Here is a 24,787-nt window from a genome sequence, read left to right on the forward strand (position 1 = left end):
CCCCTCCGGCACAGCCCCCTGCCCGCCGGGTTTGGGGGCACGGGGAGAACCCCCAGGGGTGTGGCCCCGTGGGCGTGGCCTTTTGGGGTGTGGCCCCTCTGGGGTACGGCCTTTGGGGTGTGGCCCCCTGGGGCGTGGCCCTGCTGCTGGATGTGTGCCAATTAAAGGACTTGCTGAGGCTGTGGTGGTCCCTCTGCTGGTGCTGGGGGGCTGGGGGAGTTGCCCCATCAGGGGAGGGTCCAGGCTCCACCCCCTGTGTGATGCCCCGCCCTGTTTTAGGCTCCTCCCACTCGTCACACCCTTTGGTTGGCTCCACCCACTTCTCTGCAAACCACACCCCATATCTGCTCTGCCCCCAGAGCTGCTCTTTTATTGGTCAGTGCAAATTCGGACAAGGCCCCTGCAGCCATTCAGGACCCACGGCTGGGGGCTGGTGGGGGACAGAGAGAGGGTCCCTTTGATGGCAGGGTGGTGACACTACAGGGAGGTGACACTACAGGCAGTGACACTACAGGGCAGTGAAATTACAGGGAGTGACACTACAGGGCAGTGACACTACAGGGAGTGACACTACAGGGCAGTGACATTACAGGGAGGTGACATTACAAGGAGGTGCCATTACAGGGAGTGACACTACAGGACAGTGACATTACAAGGAGGTGATACTACAGGGAGATGATAAAGGGTGGTGACGTCAGGACGGTGATGTCACAAGGCGGTGACGTGTGGCCGCGCATCCCCCCAGGCTGCTGTCCCCGAGAATGCGTGCAGGTCACTGAGCAGGGCCTCGGCGCTGCCCCCCACCGCCTGCCCCTCACTCAGGGGGCTCTCCCCGCCCTCCGGTGCTGCCTCGGCCTCATCCTCATCCTCTTCCTGCTCATCCTCCTCCTTCTCATCCTCCTCCTGCTCATCCTCCTCCTCCTGCTGCGGTCGCCGCTCCAGGCTCCATGGCATCAGCTCTTCCTCCTCGTCGCGCACGGCCACCTCCCCGTGGCTGTCCCCGGGGGTCACGGCGGGGTCCCCCGGCGAGCGCAGCCGGTGCCACTGTCCCCGCAGCAGCTGCAGCGCCCGGCGGCCCAGGGGCCGGGGGTGGTACTGGCCGGCCGAGAGGCGGCACAGGTGGTGCCAGGCCAGCGCCAGCCCCAGCGCCAGGCACAGCAGCAGCCCCAGCAGCGCGGCCACAGTCCGGTCGTTGCGGGCCACCGCGGGGTCCCCCGCTGCCACCGGCCCCGCCAGCGCCAGCAGCAGCGGGTGCCATCGCGGGGCAGCCTGCGGGGAGGGCAGCGGGGTCACACGGCGCCGGGCACGTGGCTTCCCGGAGCTGGAACGCAGGGAAGGGCCGGGGCAAGGTACAGGGCAGGGGACAAGGGCCGCGGAGGGGGAGGTGACCCTCGGGGACGGAAGCCGTGGGTGGCGGGTGCAGCAGCACCTGCAGGTGCTGGGGGAGAGGAACCGAGTCCTGCCACCCCACATGGCTGCACAGCCCCCCTAGAATCCCCCTGCCCACAGGGCTGCAGCCCCACCGCACCCCCTGCCAAAGCTCCAGAGCCCCCCAAACCCAGCGTGCACAGCCCCCAGCCCCACCCCAATACCAGACCTACCCCCAAGCCCACCATGCTCCCCTGAAGGACCCCCCCTCCTTCTCCCCAACCCCACTGTGCTCCTCTTATCCCCCCAAACATTCCAGACTCCCCTTACCTTCCCACTTCCCCCACCCCCACTCTGGCTCCCTGATCCTGGCTCCCCCAACCTTTCCCCCATCCTCTGCGCTCCCAGCCCCTCCCAGTCTCCCACCCTGCCCGGTTTTGGGGTGCTCACCATCAGTGGGGTGCAGCCAGAGCGGGTCCCGATGCCGCGGGCGCGCTGCGAGATGGGGGAGCCCCCCCCAACTTCCTGCCCGTGCAGCGGATGTACCGAGCAGGGGGGGCCGAGCTCTGCACCCCCTCACCCTCTCTGCTGCCCAAAATGCCGCCCCGTGCCCCCCCACTTCCTGCTGAGGCGCTGAGCTCCCACCCGTGACCGCTGCGCCTTCCTGCCTGCCCCCGCTCTGCCACCCCGCAGGTGGCCCTGCAGCTTTTCCTACAAATCACCCCCAGCACTTTTCTTATAAATCCTTTATTTGGAGTGAAAATATAGTTTTTGACCCTGCACTGGAATGGAGAGGGGGGACACGAGGAGGAGGAGGAGGGGAGGAAAAGCCCCCAAAATATAGGGGGGATGATATCTCACAGTTTAGGAAGGCAGATCATGCCCTGCCCCACAGAAAGGGGGGAGACCCCATAGGGATTGGGGGGTGCAGGGGGTAATCTTTGATCCCAGGAGCAACCCCCAGCCCAAGGAACGGGGGCAGGGGTGGAGAATGGTCCATGATTCGGGGGGGCAGCACCCAGTAAGGCAATGGGGGGAAGCAGGGAGCTGCCAGAGGGGCGGCCAGCCCCCCAATGGGAGAAGGGCCCAGAGCGGGGCAAGGGGGGGCACCCCAGGGGGGCGAGATGGTTCAGGGGGGTCCCTGGGGCGCAGGCGTGGTCCCTGGGGCGGTGGTCCCTGAGGGGGTCCCTACACGTGGCCGTTCTCCAGGCGGCTGAGCTGCTCCTCCAGGCGGGAGATGCGCTGGCCCTGCTCCGCCACCAGCGCCCGCAGCGCCGCCACCTCCTGCAGCACCTCGTCCAGGCGACCTCCCTGAGGGACAGCCCCGTCACGGGACACGCCCAGCAGAGCCACACCCACTGCCACACCCACCCATCGCCCATCAGAGGAACCGCACCCACCGCACAGCCACACCCACACCCATCACACCCCTCCGTCCCTTTCCCGCTTGTCCCCCCTGTCCCTCCCTGTCCCCCTGTCCCCTTACCGTGGCGCTGCCGGAGCCCAGCACCGGCGGGGCACTGAAGCGGGCGGACGCGGGGGCCGCGGGGGGCGTGGGAGGTGGCGTGGTGGCCCCGGTGGTGGCCCCGGTGGCGGCGCGGCTGTCGTGGAGCAGCGTCCGCCGGCTCACCTTGAGGTCCCGCTGCTTGCTGGGGACGTAGGCCTGGCGCAGGGACACCAGCACGGGCCCCGCCGTGCGCCCCGCCACCCACTCCTCCGCCTCCATGGCCGCCTCGGGGCCCGCCGTGTCCGGGTACAGGTCGTCCTGGAACAGGTCCGACTGCCCCCAACAGTGTCAGAGGGGTGGCATCCTCAGGGGGACCCCCAGAGAGACACCACGGCCTCACTGGGGACCCCCCACTGCTCCCATGTCCTGCTCAGGGACCCCCCCATAGGGACCCCCACCCAGACTGACTAGGAACTCCTTGCCCAGTCACCAAGTCCTGCCCACATGGCCCCATGTCCTGCCTGGTGACCCCTCTTGGTCCCCCTAAGGACTCCCACCACCTCACATTCCCCTATCCCCACCCACCTTCCTTGGCACGGTCATGATGATGGGCTCACACTTGCGCTCGTGCAGCTTGTAGAACCTGCCAGGGGAGCAGAGGGGGTCACGGGAGGTTCTGGGGGTCCCTCACCTCACCCCCCTTGTCCCTGTGCCCACCTGGCGATCTCGCACTTGCTAACGTCCAGCCCGCGCTTGGGCATCCAGCCCATTCCCCGCTGGGGCTCCTTGCTGGTGAAGGTGTTGAGGAAGTGGATGTAGGGTGGCTCATCCGTGATCTCGAAGTACCGGATGCTCGAGTCCCCCTGGGGACACGCTGTTAGGGGGGACCCTGGCTCCGGGGGTGCCACCGGCAGGGCGGGGGGCTCCCTACCTTGCCGCAGACGTAGACCACGTTGGTGTCGGGGTCGTAGAAGGGCAGCAGAGCCCCGTTGCTGGAGTCCAGCTCCTGCAGCCCCATGGGCTCCTCCAGGTTCTCCTGGGGTGGGATGAGGTGTCAGGCACGCTGGGAACCCCAGGATGGTTCTGGGGGAGCCCCGGGGTGGCACTCACCGTGTCCCAGAGTGCCAGCTGCCGCTCGCTCATGCGGCTGAAGCCGGTGGTGAAGATCTTGCCGTCAGCCAGGAAGATGGCGCGCATGGGACGGGCCCCCTCGTGCGCCCGCTCCTTCTCCTGGGGGGCACAGCTGTCACCAGCGCCTGCAGCACCCCAGGGACAGGCACCAAGGGACAGGGGACAGCGGGGAGCACCGGGGGACAAGGACACCCATGGAACGCAGGACGACGGGGTGCACCAAGGGACAAGGGCAGGGAGCAGGGGATTCCCCCCAGGAACCAGCGCAGGGCAGTGTCCTGGTGACACAGGTCCCCCGCAGGAGTGGGGACACTCACGGCCACCACGGTGCCACGGCGGGGGTCGATGACACGGACGCTCTTGTCCTTGCAGGCGGTGCAGAAGCGGGAGCCATCGCGGCTCCAGCTGACGCTGTAGATGAGGTCGGGGTGCAGCCCGTCCAGCCGGTACAGCTCCTCGGCCGTGCCCACGTTCCAGATCAGCACCACGTTGTCACAGCCTGGGGGACACGGCAGGGGTCACCTCGGGCGCGCGGCCCCCTCCCCGTGCCCGCCGTGTCCCCCCATACCCGCACTGAGCAGGACGTTGCGGGCTGTGGGGTGCCAGGTGACGATGCCAACGCGCTTCGAGTGGCCCTCCAGCACCACCACCGGCTCCGTCAGCGGCTGGCTCAGCCCGTTCTCTGGGATCTGCCACACCTGAGGGGACAGAGGGGATGGTGAGCGAAGCGGGGTGACCCTGCCACCCCCCGGGATTCAGGGCCACCCCTCACCATGACGGTGCAGTCCTCGGACCCGCTGGCGATGACGTGGTCGTTGTGGGGACACCAGTCGATGTCCAGGACGGGGCCCGTGTGGCCGCACACCGTGGGGTATGACTTGTCAATGCGTCCGGTCTGGGGACAGAGTGACAGCGGGGAGGGGGTCACCCACCGGCACAAGCCCCCCTTCCCCGCGTCACCGCCCTGCTGTCACCTTGTGCAGGGGGAGGACGAGGAAGGCGCCGCCGCCGCTGGCCTCCACGATGATGGCGACGAAGGAGGGGTTGACGGCGCAGAAGGTGCTGTCCCAGGTGACGCGGGACACGCGGATGTCATCGTAGCACTGGTCCGTCTTCACCGGCTGCCCGAACACGTGCCGGAATTTGCTCTGCCGCACCACCTTCCGGAAGGACATGGCTGGGGAGCGCCCCGGCCGCGGTCAGGCACGCTGGGATACCCCAAAAAGGCAGGCGGGGACACCAGGGAATGGGGTGTCCCCTGAAGCGGGTTTGTCGCTGTCTTCCAGCCCGGTAAAGGGTGGCTCAGCCACTCCTGGGGGACACACCCCTGTCCCTGCCAGCTCCCTGAAGGGAACTCGGGAAGCACCCCAGGAATGGGGGCTCTGAGTGAGACAAGGAGCGCCCCATTCGGCATGGGGACAGGGACAAGGGTGTCCTCCCGGAAACACGGGTGGGGATGGAAAGGAGGGCAGGGACAGCTCCAGCAGATCACGGAACAGGGGTGGCCCTGCTGGATATGGGGTCAGGGACAGGGAAAGGGATAGGACAAGGACAGGGATGGGGGACGCGAATGGGGCCGGCGGTGGCCTCATTCTGTACGTGGACAGTGACGAGGACAGGGACAAGGATGGGGACAGGAAAAAGGATGGGGACGGGGGCGGGGTCAGGAATGGGGCCGGTGGTGGCCGCGCTAGGTACAGCAACAGGAATGGGGACAGGGACGAGGATGGGGACATGGACGGGGAAAGGGTGGCCCGGCTAGGTATGGGGACAGGGACTGGGAGAGGGACAGGGATGGGGACCGGGACAGGGGGTGGCCCCGCCGGGAACGGGGATGGGGCTGCCCCGGGAAGGCGGATGGGGGGCCCGGGGGGCCCGAGCCCGGCGGGTCGGGACGGGGCTCGGTGCCTGGTCCCGGTGCCCGCACTCACCGGCGGGTCGGTGCCCGGGGCCGGTGCCGGTCTCGGGGGCGGCAGGAGCGGCGGCGGCGGCGGGGGCGGGGCAGGAAGTGACCGGGGCCGCCCCGCGCCTGCGCGGCTCCGGGGCGGGGGCACCGGCGGGGGTGGGGACAGGGGGCACCCCATGGACGGGGACCCCCCATGGACTGGGACACCCCATGGACGGGGACAACCGGGGGTTCGGTCCCCGTGGACAGCGCCAGTGGGTGGCACAGCGGTGACAGTGGCGGGTGGCACAGGGACAATGGTAGCGGGTGACACAGGGGTACTGTCACCCCCACCGGTGTCGCCCCTCTGTGTCACCCCGAGGTGACACGGCAGCCAGGGTCACCCCCCGGGCCGGGCTTTACCCTGCTCTCATTTTGGGGGGTCCCTCTCCTCTGAAGCCCCCTGTGACACCCTGTGCTCACGCAGTCATGTCTTGGGGACACGCCACCAGTCCCCATCCTGGGGGACAATAAATGCACCTACCTTAGAGGTGGGGGGACCTCGGGAGAGGTGCCAGGTGAGGGGACACAGTGGTGGCCTTGCGGTGTCACCACTGGGGATGTGGCTTGGTCTGGAGACACCGTGGTGGCTTTAGGGTGTCACCTCTGGGAGCAATGCTGGGGACACTGGTGGCTGTGGGGTGTCACTTCTGCACTCGGGGCCTCGGTGGTGACCCTGGGATGCTGTTGGGGACCTGTGCGGTGCCCGGGGGCCGGTGGCCGTGGCTGTTTCCTGCCATTAATCACCGCTAATTGGCTTTGCCCTGGTGGCGGGGGGAGCTCGGGGGGGTCACGGGGGGTGTAAGAGGATTTCCCGGCTCCTTCCTCCGGCTCGGCCATCCCGGGGTCCCGCTCCCTGCCCACCCGCTGCCCACCCGGCCCCGGCCCCATGCCACGCTCCCGCGGGGACAAGGGGACCCCCAAGGACAACAAGGACACGGAGCCCCCACAGAAGGGGAAAGGGGGGCACGAGGAGGGGGAGAAAGCCCCCAAAGCCCCCGAGGACGTCAGTGCCCTGGCCCCCAAGAGTTCCGGCTCCGAATCCCGGCACGGCGGGCACGGGCAGAAGAGTGGGAAGAAGGGTCCCGTGGACCCCCACGCTGCTGCCATCAAGACCTACTCCCCCTTCCTCAACACCGTCTTCGGCAAGGTGGGGACACCGGGAGGGGACATGGGCATGAGGGTGGGCATGGAGGGACCCTGGAAATGGAGGGGATGTGGGGACAGGGGAGATGGGGACACGGATAGTCCAGGATCCTGTGGATGGAAGGGGGACAGGGGCTTTTGAGGTGATTTGGAGCATTTGAGCCATGGGGACATCGGCACAGTGGGGCTGTTCCAAGTCCCTGGCTATGGAAGGGACATGGGGAAAGTGGGGATGGGGACAGGGACAGTCCAGGACCCTGCAGATGAAGAAGGCAATGAGGCAGTCAGGATGGGCCTGGGGACAGTGGGATGGGAATGTTCTGGAACCCTAGGGAGGGAGGGGACATGGGGCCAGTGAAGATGGGGTTGGGACACTCCAGGACCCTGGGGATGGAGGGATGTTGGGCACTGGGGACATGGTCAGGCCACTCTGGGTCCCTAGGAATTAAAAGGACATGGGGACAGTGGGGACACAGTCAGGAACACTCTGGGACCCTAGGGATGAGGACATGGGGACAGCGAGGATGGGCTCAGGGACTGGCTGGGAACCTGGGGATGAAGGGGATATGGGGCACTGGGAACAGTCAGGGACAGCCTGGAGTCGTGGGGATAGGTGGGACATGGTGTTGGGGACACTCCAGGGCCCTGGGGACAGAGGAGGCATACTGAGGGCACATCTAGAGCAGGGGCAGCTGAGCTCTGTGGGGGTAAAAATGCTGCCCCTCCACCTCTGGAGTACAACCCCCCTCTGTGGCCACCCAGCACATCCCATCCAGAGCCTGGGGGTCCCAGGGTGGGACACCCCTGGGGTGGGTGACAGGAGGAGGGACACAGGGACCAGGACAGGGTGGGTAGGAGGTGCAGGCACAGGGCAGGGCTGGGCTTTGCCTCCAATCCCACTAATCCTCCGCTGGAGTTAATTTTGGCCCACGCTTAAGAAAGGTGACACCGAGGTTTGTTTGTGGGGGCAAGGAGGGGGGATGGACACGGAGCTGGGTGTCATTCTGCTGTCACCCCTTCTGTGTGTCCCATGCAGGAGCGGGAGCTGTCACCGGAGGAGCTGGATGGTGAGCAAGGGGGGCGGGGTGGGGGAATTGGTGGGGAGGGATGGATCCGTCCTCATGGAGGGATCTGCCGTGGGGACATGGCCATGGAGGAGTCTCCCACATCCAAGAAGGGACCTGCCCTGGGGTGACATGGTGTCTGTGTGACCCTCCGCTCCTGATGATGTCCCTGTCCCCACCCGTGGCCATGCCCAGAGCTGCTGGACGCCTTCAAGGAGTTTGACACGGACCAGGATGGCTACATCAGCTACAAGGACCTGGGTGCCTGTATGCGCACGCTGGGCTACATGCCCACCGAGATGGAGCTCATTGAGATCTCCCAGCACATCAAGATGAGGAGTGAGTGGGCTCGGGGGGACAGGGAGGGGACCTGGGGTCGCTGGGGTGCTGAGGGTGTCTGTCCCCTTCCTGCCACAGTGGGCGGCCGCGTGGACTTCGAGGACTTTGTGCAGATGATGGGCCCGAAGCTGCGGGAGGAGACGGCGCACATGGTGGGCGTGAGGGAGCTCAAGATCGCCTTCCGCGAGGTATGGCCACCGCCACGGGGACAGCGGGCATGGCGTCCCCTCTTCAGGGACACCACAGCCATAAGGGGACAGGGACCCTGGAGACACCCTGGTGGGGACAGTGATGATGGGGCATGGAGGGGGTGGTGATCACAGGAAGACCATGGTGAGATGGTCACCATAGGAGGGAACACGGGATGACCAAAGACATGGAGGGGACACTGACCATGGGAAGACCACGCTAGTGACCACAGGCAGGAGAGGACAGTGACAGTGGGGAAGCAATGACCATGGGGTGACCAGAGGCATGGAGGGGACAGTGACCAGGGGGGAATGATGACCATGGTGGTGACCACAAGCGCAGAGACAGTGACTACAGGGAGCTGGGGGTGCTGGTGGCCATGGTTGGAGGGTGACCCCCAGCCCACGGGTGCTGCAGTTCGACATGAACGGGGACGGGGAGATCAGCACGGCCGAGATGCGGGAGGCCATTGCAGCGCTGCTCGGGGAGCAGCTGAAGGCGCAGGAGGTGGACGAGATCCTGCAGGACGTGGATCTCAACGGGGACGGTCACGTGGACTTCGACGGTGAGGGCACCCCCTTCCCATTGGGGCCGCGGCGGGGCTGAGCCCCGCGTCCCTGATGTCCCCTCCTCGCCCCGCAGAGTTCGTGATGATGCTGTCATCCCGGTAACGGAGACACCGGGCAGGAGGGGACCCCCGGATGATGCCCCCAGCCCCTCCTCAGCCCCTCCCTGCCCGGCCGACCGACCCGAGAGCTCTGCCAGCATCGGGGTTCAGAGGGAACAGCTGGAGCGGAGCATGTGGCAATGGGGCAGAGGCGACACCCCCGACCCCAAGAGCCACCGGCGGTGGCGGCAGAGCCAGCGGAGGCCGGGCCCCAATAAACCCCTGTGACCGGAGCTGGAGGAATGTCTGCTGGTTGTGGGGTGGGACATGGGGCCACTGCCCCCCCGGGGGTGGGGACACCGGGGTCCCACGGAGGACAAGGGGTGGGCGCTGCCGGGGGGCGTGGCTGAAGGGCCACACCGCGCCCTCCCACTGGCTGGCTCTGACCCGCTGCGATCGATCAGCCAATCAGCACGCTCCAATTCAAGGTGGGCGGGGAAACAAGGCCCTCCCGGAACTGTCACTCAAGCCAATTGGCCAATCAGAGGCCCCGTACCATGGGGACGGGGAGGGCATGGGGGCACCTGTGTCACTCGCAGGGAGTCCCCACGATCCCTGGGGACATCCCCGCCCATGGAAGTGCCCCCAGGGGGTCCCAGGACCACTCAGGACCTCCCTTCCTTGGATGCCACCCCCCAGATCAGGTGACCCCCTGGGTCAAAATGAGTCCCCCCAAAGTCACCCAGTGTATCCCCAGCACCCCAAATCCGGTGGGGAACACAGGGGGACACCCCTCAATTTCCCCCACCAGGGCAGCAGAACCTGGGGAGTGGACAAGGAGGCTCCTGGAGAATCCCATGAATGGGGTTCAAGTCCCCGTTTGGGTGCTGCCACTCAGGTCCCTACAGGACTAGGGATTCCCCCCCAAAATCAGTCGCAGGGAGGGGCTGGACCCTCCCTCTACCCCACAGAGCAGGCACAGGGCTGGGGCATTCACAGATTTTAATTTAGTTCTTTTCTGGAGACAAAAAAAAAAAAAAAAACAACCCAAAAAAAGAAAAAAATAAAATAAAAAGGCATCAAAAGCCCCCATTTTCAGATTCGGGGGTGCAGAGACTCCCCCCACGGCGCATCTCCCCACCCCTGTAGTGTCTGGGGGTGCAGGGGTCCCACTGCACCCTGGAGAGACCCCCCCAAAACCCAGGCCCTCCCCCTGCCCTAAACCTACAGGGAAGGCACCTCATGGGGGGTCCCCAAACGTGGGGGCCACCCCGGGGACGGCAGGGACCCCCCAAACTGGAGGCTGTGGGGGAGAAGGGGACCCCGATTGCTCTCTACATATATATAATATACACCTATAGAACAGGCTGGGGGGGAGTCTGGCCCCCCCGGACCCCAAAAGCACCCGAACTCCTGGGGGCGAAGGGGAACGGGAATAAAAGGGGAGGGGGGGAGACCAAGGCCAGCCTTGGGCTCGCCCCGCTGTGCCTTCCCCGGGGCACCCCACCCCAGGGGTGGCCGTGCCCCCCACCCCAGGGTGCCGAGGAGGTGGGTGGGACGAATGGACCCCCCCTGCTCCAGCTCGGATTTGAGGGGGGCTGTGTTGGCTCCTGCTCCCCAAGGTCAGTTTGGGTGGGCTAAGGCAAAGCCCGGCCGGCGCTCACGGCGAGGCACAGGGACACACGGTTAAGACAGACGGATGGACAGGGGGGGTCCTGGCCTTCATCCCTCCCCCCTCGCCGCTCCTCCTCCTCCTCCTCCTCCTCTCCGGGCTCAGAAAATATCCGGGCACAAGCTCCAGTCCTGCTTCTCCTTGCTCTCCCAGTAGCCCCCCTTGTAGACATGTGCCAGCTCCTGCGTCACCGGGTCCTTCTTCCGCTCGAACCACAGCGGTTTGTAGGGATCGTAGGGTGTCCCTGGGGAAGGGGGAGACACAGTGGGGTGAGGGCCTGGGGGGGGACATCCATGGGGGACACCCCTGTCTGACAGCCGTGCCTTACCGTCCTCAGTGGCGCGGGCGGCCTCGGCCTCGCGGCGCTTGCGGGAGAGCCGCTGCTTCTCCTCCAGCCGCTGCTTCTCGGCGTTGGCCTCGTCCCACCTCCCGTTCTCCATGAGGCGCTGGTCCGGGCGCCACCGGCTGTCCGTGGGGGCCGTCCCGCTCTCCGGCGCGTTCAGGGTCAGCGCCAGCTCCGAGAAGTAGTACATGTTCTCTGCATACTTCCTACAGCATGGCAAGGAACGGGGTTCAGCGCTAGTCCCCGCAGCCCTGCTCCCGAGGATGCCTCATTCCCGTTTTCCCCACTCACGGCAGCGGGTTCCGCTTCCACAGCAGCACCCGGCTGTCCTCAGCCTCGTGGGCTCGTGGCCGTGCCTCGGCTCCGTTTTCCCCTGTTCCCAGCTGGACCTTGTAGCAATCCATCTTCTCGTCCCACGTGCCCAGCAGGGCAAAATGCACCTTTCCCGAGGGGTCCATCACCTCCCCGGTCACCTGGTGGGAGAGGGGACAGCCTGGATCAGGACACACTGGAGTCATGAGCAGCCCAGTGTGTTCCATGGCTCCATGTCCCTACCTTCCTCGCCACATCCCGGGAGAAGTAGCTGTAAGGGACAAACTTGAGGATGCACTTGTCCCCTGTCTTGTGGTTGACGATCTCGATCTCACCTGACTGTGGAGGGGAAAGGACAGTCAGGCCCACCCATGCCCCATTCCCCAGGGATCCACACTTCCCTACACCTCCCATCCACAACTTCCCACCTGGTCTATCCAGAGCTTCCCCACGATGATGTTGTGCACGGTGGTTGTCACCTTTTTCCACGTGTAGTGGTTGCCGGAGGAGTGGAAGACGCAGTGGATGGTACCTGAGGGAGGGAGATTGTGCTGGGAACCACACCTGGAGCCTCGGGTGGTCCTGAAAATCCCACATACTCCTGGGGTGCTCACCCAGAGGCATGATGGAGAGGTATTTCCCTCGGAATTTGCTGGTGATTTTGATTTCCTGGCGCAGCGTCCAGCCGTTCTTGGAGTCGGCGTGGTGGGCAGCAGCTGGTGGGTGGTGGCTCACCTGGACACGGGATTGGGGACAGCTCAGTGCCAGCCATCCCAACAGCCCGGGAAAGGCTGGCAGAGAGGAGCTGGCCACACCTGCTCGCAGAGGGAGCGGTATCCGTTCTCCTCCAGGCGATCCAGCTCAAAGGTCTCCCCCAGGAGCGGGTTGAAGGGTTTGCTGGTGCGGAAGACGGTGGTGGAGTAGGAGGACACGGTGAAAGCAGCCACGTAGCACAGCTGCTCCAGGGAGCTCTCGCACCGCGCCGCCCGATCCAGCAGCTCGTGGTATTCCAGGTCCTCCGTCAGCCGCTGCAGCATGGACAGCGGCTCGTTGAAATTCACCTGGAAGAGGGAAAGGGTCAGAAAAAAGGGGGTTCCGGGGTGCCCCGTGCCCGCCCACCGGCTGCATCTGTGCTCACTGGCATGGGAATCTTGGACAGCTCCTTCCCAATGCAGTTCTTCATGATGCTCCAGAGGTTGAGGCTGTAGTTGGGTTTGTAGGGAATGCGGGTTCTCTTTTCCTTCTTGGTGTCCTCAACCTGGTGCTTGTACTAGGGAGAGGGGAGGCAAAGGCTGCTATATCCCTACAAAACCCTTCCATGGGAATTTGGGCACCCCAAAGCCATAAAACCCCATCCCACCTGCTCGTCCAGGCTGATGTCACTGCTGGTGCCGCTGATGTTGCTCCCAGTTCTCCTGGGAAGGGGGGAAAGGGGGTGAACATTCCCGAGCAGGGCAGAGTAGCGAGGGGACTCCCCTCTCCCCCAAAACTCACTTGTGGCCCATGACGTCGGGCATGGGGAAGATCTCCGGGGCATCAAAGAACTCGTTGTTGTCATCGTCCTCGTCACTCAGGTCGCCTTTGGCAGGGCAGCACAGATCTGGGAAAGGGGACAGGGCTGGTGAGGAAGGAACATCATTCCCAGTTTCCTGCTGAAAGCTCCCCCGTCACCATCATCCCTACCCCAGCCCTGAGGGGTGTCGGATAAGGCTCAGAGGAGCCAGTTTGGACCCTGTTGGGGATGCCAGAATCACTTGGCTACACAGATGAGCTGGGACAGACACATCCTCTGGGATCAGCACAGCGAGAGAAGCTCAGCCTGGCTTGGAAAATCCCAGGAAGCATCTGGGGGACACTTGGGCACAGCGCTTGTCCCCCTCCCCACCTTTGCCAGAGCCTGCAGTGCCGGGCGTGCTGGCGGGGAGCACCGTGGCCCCCCGGAAAGCCCTTTCCAGGTGGTTGTGCTGCTTGGCCAGCTGCTCCAGCGTCTCCTCCAGCCGGATCCGCTGATCCCGCTCCTGCTGTAGTGACTTCTGCCACTTCTTCCCGTGAGTTTGTGCCAGGAGCATGAAATCCCGGCAGGCCTGTGGGGAAACAGCGCTCAGCATGGAAGTGGGGGCTTTTCCCACTGTGGGATCCTCGGGATGGGGACTCACGTTGATCATGGCGTTGGAGGTGATGCGGAAGAGCGTGGCCCGCTCGTTGACCTGCTTGATCTTGTCCGTGCTCTCCGGGGGGAGCCGCAGGGCCTCGAGCTCGCTGAGGGAGCGCTGCAGGGCCGTGCCGTGCTTGGCAATCAGGTCGTTGCAGGTGCTCAGGTCCTCGACCTTGCTGGATAAAATCCGCAGGGTGTTCTGCAGCTCCGTCTTGTCCGTCTGCGACACCGACTCGTCACCGGAGTCGTCTGCAGGCGGGAAGGGATGTGGGATTGTCATTCCACACCAGGAGCTAGTGGTGGGGCTGCCAGGAAGGGCACAGGGGGATCCCCAACCCCCTGAGGGCTGATGGTCCACCTCTCTGCATGCCAGGCTGTTTGGGTCACATATGCATGGACACAGCCATCCCCTTCCAAACCGTCTTGCTGGAGATGCTGGGATGCTGCCCAGGGCCCTGGGATCCTGCCCTAGGTCCTGTGGGGCACTGGGATCCTGCCCTAGGGGCACTGGGTTTGTGAGGAACTCAAAGGCTGCCCTAAGGACATTGATGCTGCCCTGTGATCTTGCCCTGGGGTCACTGGGATCCTGTGCCCTGTGGGACTGAGATTCTCCTGTCTGGGCATTGGGATCCTGCCCTCGGTCCTGTGAGGCACTGGGATTCTGCCCTGGGGACACTGGGATCCTGTGGAACACTAATATCCTGTCCCAAGTCCTCCAAGCACTGGGATCCTGCCCTGGGATTCTTGCCACCTGTGAGGCTCTGGGAACCTGGCACTGGGATACCACTCTGAGGACACTGATCCTGCCCTGGGCACTGTCAGGCACTGGGGTTTCTCCCTGAGTGCACCATGACCCCGCCATGGACCCAGGAATTCCGTACCTGACTCCTCCAGCATCTTGACAGCCTTGGCCTTGGCGAGCTCGAGGGCGGTGACCCAGCGCTGCCGCTCCACCTCAGAGCTGGCCTTGAGGTGGTAGGTCTGGGCTCCGCCGTTGGAGATGATGAAATTGCAGGAATCCTCCACGCTGATGTTGGCCGTGGCCAAGTTGATGGTGCCGCGGCACGTGTGGCCCATCTCCGCCTTGGATCTGCACGGGAAGGACACAGTGAGGGAAGGACAGGGCTGGGATCCCCAGGATGAGGCCATGGTGAGGGAAGGACAGGGCCGGGATCCCCGGGATGAGGCCATGGTGAGGGAAGGACAGGGCCGAGATCCCTGGGATGAGGCCGCAGTGAGGGAAGGACAGGGCCGAGATCCCCGGGATGAGGCCATGGTGAGGGAAGGACAGGGCCGAGATCCCTGGGATGAGGCTGCAGTGAGAGAAGGACAGGGCTGGGATCCCTGGGACGAGGCTGTGCTGAGGGAAGGACAGGGCTGGGATCCCCGGGATCAGGCCATGGTGAGGGAAGGACAGGGCTGGGATCCCTGGGACGAGGCTGTGCTGAGGGAAGGACAGGGCTGGGATCCCTGGGACGAGGCTGTGCTGAGGGAAGGACAGGGCTGGGATCCCTGGAATGAGGCTGCATGAGGGAAGGACAGGGCCGGGATCCCTGGGATGAGGCTGCATGAGGGAAGGACAGGGCTGGGATCCCCGGGATGAGGCTGCATGAGGGAAGGACAGGGCTGGGATCTTCGGCATGAGGCTGCATGAGGGAAGGACGGGGCCGGGATCCCTGGGATGAGGCTGCATGAGGGAAGGACAGGGCTGGGATCCCCGGGATGAGGCTGCATGAGGGAAGGACGGGGCCGGGATCCCCGGGATGAGCCCGCGGGGGGCTGTGCAGGGGGCTCGGCATTCCCAGCCCGGCAGCCAGGGCTATTAATAGGGAGGGTTTGCTGGCGCCGGAGCGGGGCCAAGCCAGGGGATGGCGCTTTGTGGGGGACAAATCCACAGCTCCCAGGAGTGGCCTCGGGGATCCTGGAGCCTCAGGGATCCGGTGCTTCCCGGATCCTGGCACGGGCTGGGACGAGGGTGAAGTCCCAGCGAGGCCGCGCCAGGCTGGCACTCCCCTTCCACGTCACCGGGTGACAGAGGTGACATCCAGCCGGGACACCCCCGGCCCGGCGCCCCCCCGTTGGCGGCGGTGTAACCGGAGCCGGCAGCTGCCCGAGGCTCCGGTTTCCCATCAATAATGGAGCGACAAGGCCCCCCCGACCAGGCTCAGGTGTCCCCGCGGGTGACAACACACGAGGCCACCGGGAAGAGCCGCTGGGAGGGACAACGGGATCCGGGAGCTGCGGAAGGCTAATGGGCTGCAGACCCCCGCCCCCAGCCCCCTCAAATACCCACGGGGACAGGGATGTGACAATCCCGGGGACAGACAGGTGACAACCACGGGGACCGGGATGTGACAACCGCACCCCTTTCCTGGTGGCACAGTGGGGCGGCGGGGAGAGGGCTAACGACCCCCTGCCCCGGCAAGAGCAGCCCGGGTGACCGGGAGGTGACATCCCCCGTGACACGGAGGTGACAGCCGCGGGGACAGGGAGGTGACAGCCGCCCTCCTTCCCAGCTGGCACCGGGGCACCGAGCGCTGCCCCGCTCGTTGCGGGGGGCCCCCACCCGCTTCCCTCCCGCCGCGGGGGCTCAGCCCGGTGCCAAGGTCACGGGGGGCCCGGGGGGCGGCGGGGCGGCTCCCGGTGCGTACCGGTAGTAGCTGAGCAGCCCATTGCTGAGCACGAACCAGCGGCGCTGGTATCCCTTGATGTAGTTGGTCCATTTGAAGAGCCAACCCTCGCGGGCCGAGCCGGGACCGGCCCCGCCGCCGCCCGCGCCGGCTCCGCCGCCCGCCGACGTTGTCGGTGCCGCCGGCGCTGCCGTCGGTGCGGGCGCCGCCCCGACGTTCGCAGCCGGTGAGGGCAGGGCCGGGGGTGCGCCGGGGGCCGCGGGCAGCGCCGCGGGCCCGGGGGGCGCGGCCGGGCCGGGCCCCGCGCCCGCCGCACGCAGCTCCGCCATCGCCGCCGCCGCCGCCACCGCCCCGCCGCGTTGCCGTCACTCGCCCCGCCCACGTCCGCGCCCCATTGGCGGCCCGAGCGCCTGCGGGGCGGTTCGCGCGTTGCGGTTGGTCGAGAGCGGACTCCTAGACTATCAATCAAGAAGGAAGCCAATGGACGGTGAAAGCTGCGCGCCGCGCGTGCTGACGCCGAGAGGTGAGTCACCCGCCAGTGATTGGCGGAGGGGCGGGGCTTTGCACCAGGCACGCTGCCATTGGCTGAGGCGTAACCACGCCCCTGCCCTCTGCCCACGGAGGAACTCCCGGGGGTCGAGGGTTCGAGACCCCCCCAGAGGACAGAGCGGGGACACGGCCGGGTCGCGCAGGGAAGTGGCACGGGCCAGAGAAGGAGAGGCCAGGCTGGCAGCCGTATACAATTCATCTTTATTTACAATACCCTATAAAAATGTAAATTTAGAAACTTTATTCTCATTAACCAGAACCAAAAACTGGGAGGGACGGGGAAGGGAAAAAAACCAAACAAAAAAAAATTACTGCAAGCAAATGAAATTAAGAAAGAAAGCAAAACAGAGGGGGAAAAAGAAAAAAAAAACAGAAAAAAAAAACAGGAAAAAAAGCAATAAAATAAAATAAAAATAATAAATGAACTCTCCACTTGATCTGTCAGAGAAAAAGGACAGGGAAAGGGCTGGGAGCAGAAGAAGGGGCTGGTTAATGCCAGGAAGAATTCCGGGGTGTAAAATCCCTAGATGTGCAAATCTCTTGTTTTTTTTTTTTTTCTTTTTAAAAGCAAAAAAAAAAAAAAAAAAAAAAAAAAAAAAAAAAAAAAAAAGGTAAATTTATCCCCCAACCACCACCTTCCCGAGGAGCAGCACAGCTGAAGCCACCCGGATCTGATCTGGAGGGGACAGAAACCCGGCTGTGCCCCTCGCCCCGGAGCTGCTGGGCTGATCCCGGGGAGAGGGAAGGAGCCGAATTTTGGGAAGACGAGGCAAGTGTGCGAAACAAGTGTGTGAAGTGTGGGGAAGGGCAGGAAGCAGAGCTCAGTGCTTGTGGAAAGGGCTGGAGAAGGAGCAGGGAACGAGCAGAGAACCCCTGGCCATGGATGTGGAGCGAGGGGCTCCCTGCTCCCCGGGATCCTCAGTAGTGTGTGTGTGTGTGTGTGTGTGTCTGTTTGGGGGGGAAGCAGCAGATTCTGGGGTGCAGAGGGAGTCGTGGGGAAAGTGGGAGCAGCAGGGAAAGGCAGCACTTTGTGGGAAAGGGGGGAGCAGCCAAACATCCCCCTCTTCCTGCTGATCCAGGGATTGGGGGGGTAGATGCGCCCCATGTGCCAGGCCGGGCGTCGGGGGGCGTGTGGGGTGAACCGTGTGCCCTCCATCCATCCATCCTTCCTTCCTTCCTTCCTTCCTCTGGAACATTCCAGTGGTGGCGAGGAGCCACGGAGATCTACCGGATCCCCTGCACTAAGCTGGAACCAGGGAACATCAGTGCTGAGATCAGAGGGAGGTAGCAATTCCCCTCTCCCCAAGCTGCTTTTCCCCACTCCAATCCTTCTCCAGCTGCACCCCCACCTCTGGTTTCCCCTTTCTCCCAGTCCCCTGGTGGCACAGGGCCACATTCCCATGGGAAAAGAGGGCTGGCACTCACTGCAATTTTGTCTCCAGCAGGTTCAGCTTCTGCTGGTCAACGTAGCGGGAGAAGAGGGAGATCAGGTTGGAGGGGATGGACACGGGCTTTGCCAAGGCTCCCTGAGGGATCCGCAGCAGCTCCCGGGTTGCCATCAGCATCAGCTCCGTCCTGCCGGAAAAATGGGAGGGAGGAGGGAGCAGTGAGTGCTGTGGGGGTTCCAGGAGCATGGAGGCTGCCTTTTCCACCCCAAAGGGCTGGGAATGTGGTGACAGTCCAGGCAGGAGCACCCCAGCCCAGGACAGGGAGTTACCATTGGTTGTCCTGCATCAGCTCTGTGTTCGTGTCCGAGCTCTGCAATTCCTCCCCTCGGCTCAGGACCAGGTACAGCAGGGACAGACCAAACTGTAGGAACAGGGAGGGGATCAGTCACCTCCAAGCATTCCTTGAGAGAGCTGGAGAATCCCCAACACTTCCCAACCCTCCTGGAATGCTGGCACGAGGAGGAAGATCCCTGGCTGCCTTTGCAGGAGGAGGAAGAAAAGGCCACAGACCACTCCCAGCCCAGGAGGGATTTACTGGAGCAAATTCCTAGATTCCAGGACTGGAGCATGGAGCACAGTGGGACAGACCCAGAAGCTGCTGCCAGGCTGAAGTAGAGCCCGGGGCCACCTCAGACCATTAATTAATGTGCCAGACACCCTCGTTAATTAGCGAGGGGAACAGTGCTGAGAGGCTGCTGGAGCAATTCCCAAGGCTGGGAAGGGGTGGGAATGAGGAGCACCTTGTTTTGGAGCACAGCAGTGAGGTGCAGGTTGGTGGGAGCGGCGGCGCTCTGAGGTAGGTTCGTGAGCTGCTGCACAAGGCTGGTGACTGTTCCCAAGGGAAGGTGGTAGAGGACATGGGAAAAGGGCCTCAAGAGGCAGGGAAGCACCTGTGGAGAAAGGAACACAGTTGGGAGCTCCTCACCTTTCCCTGTGCCTGGTTGGAATTGCAAACAGCTTCTCCCACACAGGGCCCTCCAAACCTCTGGGACCTTTCCTGCCTCCCAGGAAAGGCAGGAACTGCCACCCTGAAGACCCTCCCAGCCTCTGGAAGCTCACCTCATCCTGAGCATCCTTCTTGATGAGGAAGGGCAGGTTCCTGGCCGTGGCCATGAGCACATCGGCTGCTTGCTCCGGAGCCAGGAAGGGCAGGATCCGGGCCACCAGGCGCTTTCCTTTCCGGATGCACATGATCTGCATGAAGTGGTCATCGCTCGGCCTGAGCAGGGAGGGAGGAAGGTGTCAACCCTCACCTGGGAGCATCCCAGGGTTATCCCATGGCTGGATCTGCCCCAGCACCAGGTGGAAAACACACCTGGTGCGCCTGAAAAAACATCCCTGAGGTGGGAAAAACTACACGGGAAAGACACCCCTAATCCTCAACTCTGCCTGAGGGAGAGGATGGAAGTTGTAACTTTGTAACCACAGTGAAGGTAAAATGGCTAAAGAAAGGTTACTTCAGCCCCCTGCAAGACCCAAAGAGATCCATGGAAAACTGGTTTCAGTGGTCCCAGAGTGTTGGAGCTCCCAAATCCCACTCACCTGTCCTGCCCAGGTGCCTTCCCCCTCAGATTGTCATACATGTCACATATCTTCTGCTTCCTCTCTCCCATCAGGGCTGGCCGCTCCCCTTCCAGGCTCAGGAGGTAGCGGCGCTCGTAGTCCTCCACGTCCAGGAGGAGGCTGTACGTCTGCAGGAAGCATGGATCACTCAGAGAACCATGGAATGGTGGGGCTGGCCCACTTTTTATCCCACCATGGACCTCTGAGGGTCGGGACAATCCCCCTTAACCTCACCTTCTCAATGGTGACGAGAGTCTGTCGCCTCTTATCCCGAACCTGCTTCTCCTTCGTCTCCTGCCGGGGAGGGAAGAGGGAATCAGGGCTGTGGGAAGCAGCCACAGGGCTGTTGGAAGGGAGGAAGGCCAGGAGGAACTCACATCATCCTCACTGCGGGACGTCACCACGGCGTCAATCATCTTCCGGGGGTTGTTGACACTGGAGACGGTGAGCTTTCCCAGCGAGCCCTCAAACTGCACTGCAGGAAGGAGGGAGCAGGGAAGCCGAGGGATGAGTCCCCTCAATTCCTGGATAAAAGGAGCCCTGGGGCTGCTGGAGGGCTTTACCTGGCTTGTAGGTGTGCTCCAGCTTGGCCACCTGAGGGGTGATGAGTTTAGTGCGCTCCTTCTTGGGACCGTCACCGTGCACTTCCTCGGCTGCTGCCAACTTCTCCAGCTTCTGGAAGTAATTCTGAGGCAGGGGGAGGAAATGTTGAGTGCCTTCTCCCAAAAAGCCATTGGAAATCTTCCTGTCCTCAGCTCCATCATCTTCTCAACATCATAATTTAAGCCACAGCTGAGCCCATCCTCCTCTCCCATCCCTCAGGATGACAGAGGTCGAGGCTCTCCTCAGCCCTCTCTCAGGACAATGACAAATCCATTCTCTGTGTGGGGTTCCCAGTCCTTCCCAGCACATCCCAGTTAGCCTGCCTTGATCCATTGGCACCATGCCAGGACCTCCCCACCCCATCCACCCTATTTTGTAACAGCAGAGCTTTGCTGACTCACATCCTGCACCAGTTCCTCTTCTCTACTGGGACCAGCTCACCCACAGATCCCAAAAAAAACTCTGCCAGCTCAGGAGAGGAGCCATAGCTCTCCCACCCCATTCAGTCTCCCAGTGTCCATCCTAGACATTTCCCTCTCTCCCTGGGGATCCTCAAACAGCCCAGCTTGCTCTGTCTGCTCCAAGTCTGGCCTTTCCCAGCACTGTCTGACATTCCTTATTCCCAAACTGGAAAAAAGCAGGAGCAATCCCTCCCTATCCACCTTCTCCACTGCATTGCTTGGATTCCCACAGGGTTCACCACCACCATTCGCAGTCAGACCAAAGTCAGCCTTTCCCTGACAAGGATCTCTCTTGAGTTTTCCATTTAGCATTTCCCTTGTCTCATTCCAGGGGTTTTATCCTGGCTCTGTCACACTTCTGATGGAGAGGAGCTGCTCTCCTGTTATCCCAGACCTATGAAACCAGTGTACCCCAACATCTCCTCACTCCTGGAAATCCCACCCAAAAAGGAGTCAGCTGTTCCCAGGGACGCTGATCCCACCCTGTCCCTTTGCCTTCCTCTTCCAGGGAGGAAGACAACCCACTGCCCTTCTCCCTGGATTGACATCCCCTTCCCACCCAATATCCAATGGCCAGGGGGAAGATGCTGCTCCAAGTACCTGATAATAATAATCATCCAGGTAGGGATCAGTGCTCTGCAGCTGCATCATCTGGATCTTGGACACCCAGTCCTTTTCCCGCTGCAGCATGAGGTTGGCGTAGGGATCCTTACGGATCTGCTCCTGATGGCTGCTCCGGTGGCCCCCTCGGTCCCCCCCAGAGCCGTTGAGGCTCCGGTGCTGGCTGGCAGGAGAAGAAGGGCACCCGTGAGCACACCGGAGCTACAGGAAGGGACAGAGAGGGGGGACAGGTGACCCCGGAAGCAGGACACGTCCCCGTGCCGCGCGGCCCCGGCCCTGCACTCACTTGCGGTTCTGCTGCTGCCGCTGGTGCAGGAGCCGGCGGTGCTGCGGGTGCAGGTGGGTCGTGTCTGGCCGGAACATCTGGGGCTGTGGCCTGGGGAGGGCGGGAACGGTCAGGGAGGGAGGCAGGGGGCAGCTGGGACGCTGGGACAGGGATAGCACCAACCTCAGGTTCTGCAGGTGGGATCCGGGGCCCGGAGGGTGCGGCAGCTGCGAGGGGGGCGGGGCGGGGGGAGCCCCGAAAAAGGCACGGAACCCTCCGGCCGGGGACATCATCTGCCCAACTCTGCCCTGGAGCAGCTTGGGGTTCACCGAGGGCAGCGGGCTCCCCACCAGCCCCGACACACGGGCAAACTGGCTGGGGGACATTCGGCCGGCCTGAGGGGGCAGAGAGGACACCTGGAGTCAGCCAGGCAGGAAAAGGATCTGGGATAGCCAGTAAGAGCCATGGAGTGCCAGGTCCTGGAGGCACGCAGAGAGAAAGGTGGGATAAAGCACAGGAAGGAGCTTTACCTGGGCTCCTCCGAGCAGCTGGGCTCTCTGCAGGTGTGTGAGGACGGGAGAGACGCTGTGGGGGAACGGGTGGCCCAGGAGGGAGGAATTCTGGGGAAAGAGTTGGGAAAAGGGACCCCAGTCACAGACCATGACTGGCAGATGGGACAAACCCCAGGATGGCCAAGCTCCATGGGGTGGGGACCAGCCACAGGACCACAGGGAGGTTTTGGGAGGACTGGTCATCAATCCCCAAAAAGATGGAGGAGGGAAAGCTGGATACCGGAACATTGCAGAGCTGGTTGGGGGACATCCTCTCTCCATAGGGAGTGGGATAACGCTGCTGCATGGTAGCTCGGATGTGGACAGGCTTGGGACACAGGATCTGGGGGGAGACAAGTGGCACAGTCACTTCCCCTGGGAAGCAGCTTCCACCCTTGGGAGCAGTGGGAAGCTGGGAAGCGAGGAGATACCTGCTGGTTGAAGTTTGGGATGGCGGCCTGTTTGGGTGGGGTGCCGATGGGAATGGCCCGGACCGGGGGGCTCCCGATGATGGGGGAGGAGGAGCGCCGGGGCAGCGCCCGCTCCGATGGATCCCGCTCCTCATCCCGAGCCTGCGGAGGCCTCTGGGGCAGGGCATAATCCAGCACGGACACCGACGGCATCTCCTGCAGGAGAACGGGAGGGACACCCCCCTGGAGCCACAGGCTGGGACACGGACAAGGGTCGGTGTCCTCCCTTCCTCCTGCCAGCTCTCCACCTCCCACTGCACTTCCCTGGGATCTCCACGTGAGGCTGGGCATTCCCAGAGCACCCAGACTGCCGAGAGCATCCCGTTTGGGATAATAGGGCGTGGGGCGGGAATTCTGGGTCACCTCCCAGCCTGGCAGAGCCAGCAGAGGGTTGGACACGCAGCACTTCAAAGCCTGACTCTTAATAAAACCACAACAACACAAAAATCCTCTGCCTCCAGGCATCAACATTCCCAAATCCTGCTAGGAGCCCTGAAATCCCTCAGACATCACCAGGCATCCCAGAACAGCAGAACTCCATCATCCCACCCCTCCAGGGTCTGAGCGGTGACAGCTATGAGGGTCCCCCACAAGTCACAGACACACAGGAGGGAAGCAGGACACTCCACTATCCCAGGACCAGTCTATCCCACCCAGCAGGCTCCCACAGGCATTTGGGATCAGCAGGGAAGAGCCCCCTGCCCCCCAGCACCCTACCTGAGCGAGGAGCGGCCCCCGGATGCGCCGCAGCATGGCTGAGCTGTCCCAGATGCTGGAATTCAGCCCTCCAGGCTGCTGCAGAGCACAGGGAGAGTCAGGACAGTGCCGTGGGATCCATCCCCACATCCCCCTGGATCCCCTTGCCCGCTCCCACCTGCGGGGGATCCCTGGTGTGCACGGCCTGCATGATGGCCGGGTCCTCCAGCTCGCTGTCGATGACGAGGCGCGTCAGCCGCTCGGCCAGCGCGTCCTCGGGATCGCCCAGGACGTCCCCGTCATTCCCAACGGGACCATCCGGCTCCCGGCTTGAGCTGGCCTTGTCCTCCAGCTCCGCCAGCCGCTCGTGGGCCTCCTGCCAGTCATCATCTGCGAGGGGGCACAGGATGAGGGGCGTGGGCCGGGGGCACCTGTGGGGTCAGGGAGCTCTGGGGGTGACACGCAGGGTCTCACCGACGGCACCGGCCCCGAAGGTGTCATCGTTGAACTGGTCGATGTCTTCATCCTCCTCCCCCAGGGCCTGGAAGGCATCTTCATCCTCGTCCAGCGGGCAGTCCTCCAGGGACTGGGACAGCCAGGAACGGGGTCAGCCCCACTGGACCTCCCTGACGATCTCCCAGCCCATTATACCTATACAATACAACCCCCCACCAGCGATATCCCCCCCAGTTCCATTATCCACCCCTGGGAATCCCCCCAACCCATTATTCCTATGCAGTGACTCCCCCAAGCCATTACATCTCCCCAATGACCCTCCACACCTAGAGAGTGACCCCTCCCGTTATAGGCTCCCCCAGTCCGTTCCAGGTCCCCAGTGTCTCCCAGACTCCTTCTGCCACCCTGGAGCCCCCTCCCAGCCCCTCAGACCCCCTCTGCAGCCGCCCTCCCCAACTCATTTTACTTCCCCCGCCCCAGCCCGTTATACCCCCCCCCACCCCGTTACACCGCCCCGGTGCCGTCCCAGCAGGGTTCTACCGCAGGCCCCGCGGGGCCCCGCCCGCCCCGGCCCCCCCTGGCCCCTCCCCGCTCACCGGGTACCGGAACATGGCGGCGCCGGCGCCCCCCGCCCGCAGGCTCCGCGCCGCCCGACCAGGCCCCGGGCCCCGCCGCGCATGCGCCGCCGCGGGCGCAGCCGCATGACGTTATCGCCGCCACCGCCCCGCGTCCCACCCGCCCGCTGCGCGTGGGGCG

General features: G+C 63.7%; 5 protein-coding genes across 7 annotated transcripts; 1 reads left to right on the plus strand and 4 right to left on the minus strand.

Moving 5' to 3' along the window:
• Positions 1 to 343: 343 nt before the first annotated feature.
• PTPRCAP (protein tyrosine phosphatase receptor type C associated protein) lies at positions 344 to 1,998 on the minus strand. Its single transcript, XM_036384881.1, has 2 exons — positions 1,819 to 1,998; positions 344 to 1,269 (listed from the first exon to the last, which is right to left on the minus strand). The coding sequence occupies exons 1-2, from the start codon at positions 1,819 to 1,821 to the stop codon at positions 709 to 711; spliced, it is 564 nt and encodes a 187-aa protein (XP_036240774.1). The 5' UTR covers positions 1,822 to 1,998; the 3' UTR covers positions 344 to 708.
• A 101-nt stretch (positions 1,999 to 2,099) lies between these two features.
• CORO1B (coronin 1B) lies at positions 2,100 to 5,951 on the minus strand. The gene is made up of 11 exons (XM_036384880.2): positions 5,878 to 5,951; positions 4,921 to 5,123; positions 4,719 to 4,841; positions 4,515 to 4,644; positions 4,264 to 4,445; positions 3,926 to 4,045; positions 3,747 to 3,851; positions 3,533 to 3,678; positions 3,401 to 3,458; positions 2,855 to 3,148; positions 2,100 to 2,679 (listed from the first exon to the last, which is right to left on the minus strand). Exons 2-11 carry the CDS (start codon positions 5,119 to 5,121, stop codon positions 2,557 to 2,559), a joined length of 1,482 nt encoding a protein of 493 aa, XP_036240773.1. The 5' UTR covers positions 5,122 to 5,123; positions 5,878 to 5,951; the 3' UTR covers positions 2,100 to 2,556.
• A 781-nt stretch (positions 5,952 to 6,732) lies between these two features.
• On the plus strand, positions 6,733 to 9,529 carry CABP4 (calcium binding protein 4). Its single transcript, XM_036384424.2, has 6 exons — positions 6,733 to 7,041; positions 8,074 to 8,104; positions 8,297 to 8,440; positions 8,519 to 8,628; positions 9,047 to 9,194; positions 9,272 to 9,529. Exons 1-6 carry the CDS (start codon positions 6,781 to 6,783, stop codon positions 9,298 to 9,300), a joined length of 723 nt encoding a protein of 240 aa, XP_036240317.1. The 5' UTR covers positions 6,733 to 6,780; the 3' UTR covers positions 9,301 to 9,529.
• Positions 9,530 to 10,279: 750 nt separating this feature from the next.
• Positions 10,280 to 16,680, minus strand: OSBP (oxysterol binding protein). 2 transcript variants are annotated; one of them, XM_036384419.2, is made up of 14 exons: positions 16,370 to 16,552; positions 14,600 to 14,808; positions 13,720 to 13,967; positions 13,449 to 13,647; positions 13,058 to 13,163; positions 12,924 to 12,978; positions 12,702 to 12,833; positions 12,379 to 12,624; positions 12,178 to 12,298; positions 11,992 to 12,095; positions 11,807 to 11,902; positions 11,543 to 11,724; positions 11,237 to 11,457; positions 10,280 to 11,152 (listed from the first exon to the last, which is right to left on the minus strand). In XM_036384419.2, the coding sequence occupies exons 2-14, from the start codon at positions 14,793 to 14,795 to the stop codon at positions 11,010 to 11,012; spliced, it is 2,049 nt and encodes a 682-aa protein (XP_036240312.1). In that variant the 5' UTR covers positions 14,796 to 14,808; positions 16,370 to 16,552; the 3' UTR covers positions 10,280 to 11,009. The 2 variants fall into 2 exon arrangements, with proteins under 2 accessions (XP_036240312.1, XP_036240311.1); XM_036384418.2 differs by having other exon boundaries at positions 10,280 to 11,457; positions 16,370 to 16,680.
• Positions 16,681 to 17,498: 818 nt separating this feature from the next.
• On the minus strand, positions 17,499 to 24,694 carry PATL1 (PAT1 homolog 1, processing body mRNA decay factor). 2 transcript variants are annotated; one of them, XM_036384421.2, is made up of 19 exons: positions 24,628 to 24,694; positions 24,050 to 24,161; positions 23,754 to 23,965; positions 23,597 to 23,671; positions 22,841 to 23,035; positions 22,651 to 22,752; positions 22,389 to 22,478; positions 22,042 to 22,253; positions 21,880 to 21,969; positions 21,573 to 21,756; positions 20,472 to 20,595; positions 20,286 to 20,383; positions 20,143 to 20,202; positions 19,888 to 20,036; positions 19,405 to 19,564; positions 19,086 to 19,235; positions 18,615 to 18,706; positions 18,323 to 18,472; positions 17,499 to 18,143 (listed from the first exon to the last, which is right to left on the minus strand). In XM_036384421.2, exons 1-19 carry the CDS (start codon positions 24,640 to 24,642, stop codon positions 18,122 to 18,124), a joined length of 2,292 nt encoding a protein of 763 aa, XP_036240314.1. In that variant the 5' UTR covers positions 24,643 to 24,694; the 3' UTR covers positions 17,499 to 18,121. The 2 variants fall into 2 exon arrangements, with proteins under 2 accessions (XP_036240314.1, XP_036240313.1); XM_036384420.2 differs by having other exon boundaries at positions 23,597 to 23,674.
• Positions 24,695 to 24,787: the final 93 nt, after the last annotated feature.

The sequence above is a fragment of the Molothrus ater genome, chromosome 6, assembly GCF_012460135.2.
Source record: "Molothrus ater isolate BHLD 08-10-18 breed brown headed cowbird chromosome 6, BPBGC_Mater_1.1, whole genome shotgun sequence".
Lineage (NCBI taxonomy): Eukaryota > Metazoa > Chordata > Aves > Passeriformes > Icteridae > Molothrus > Molothrus ater.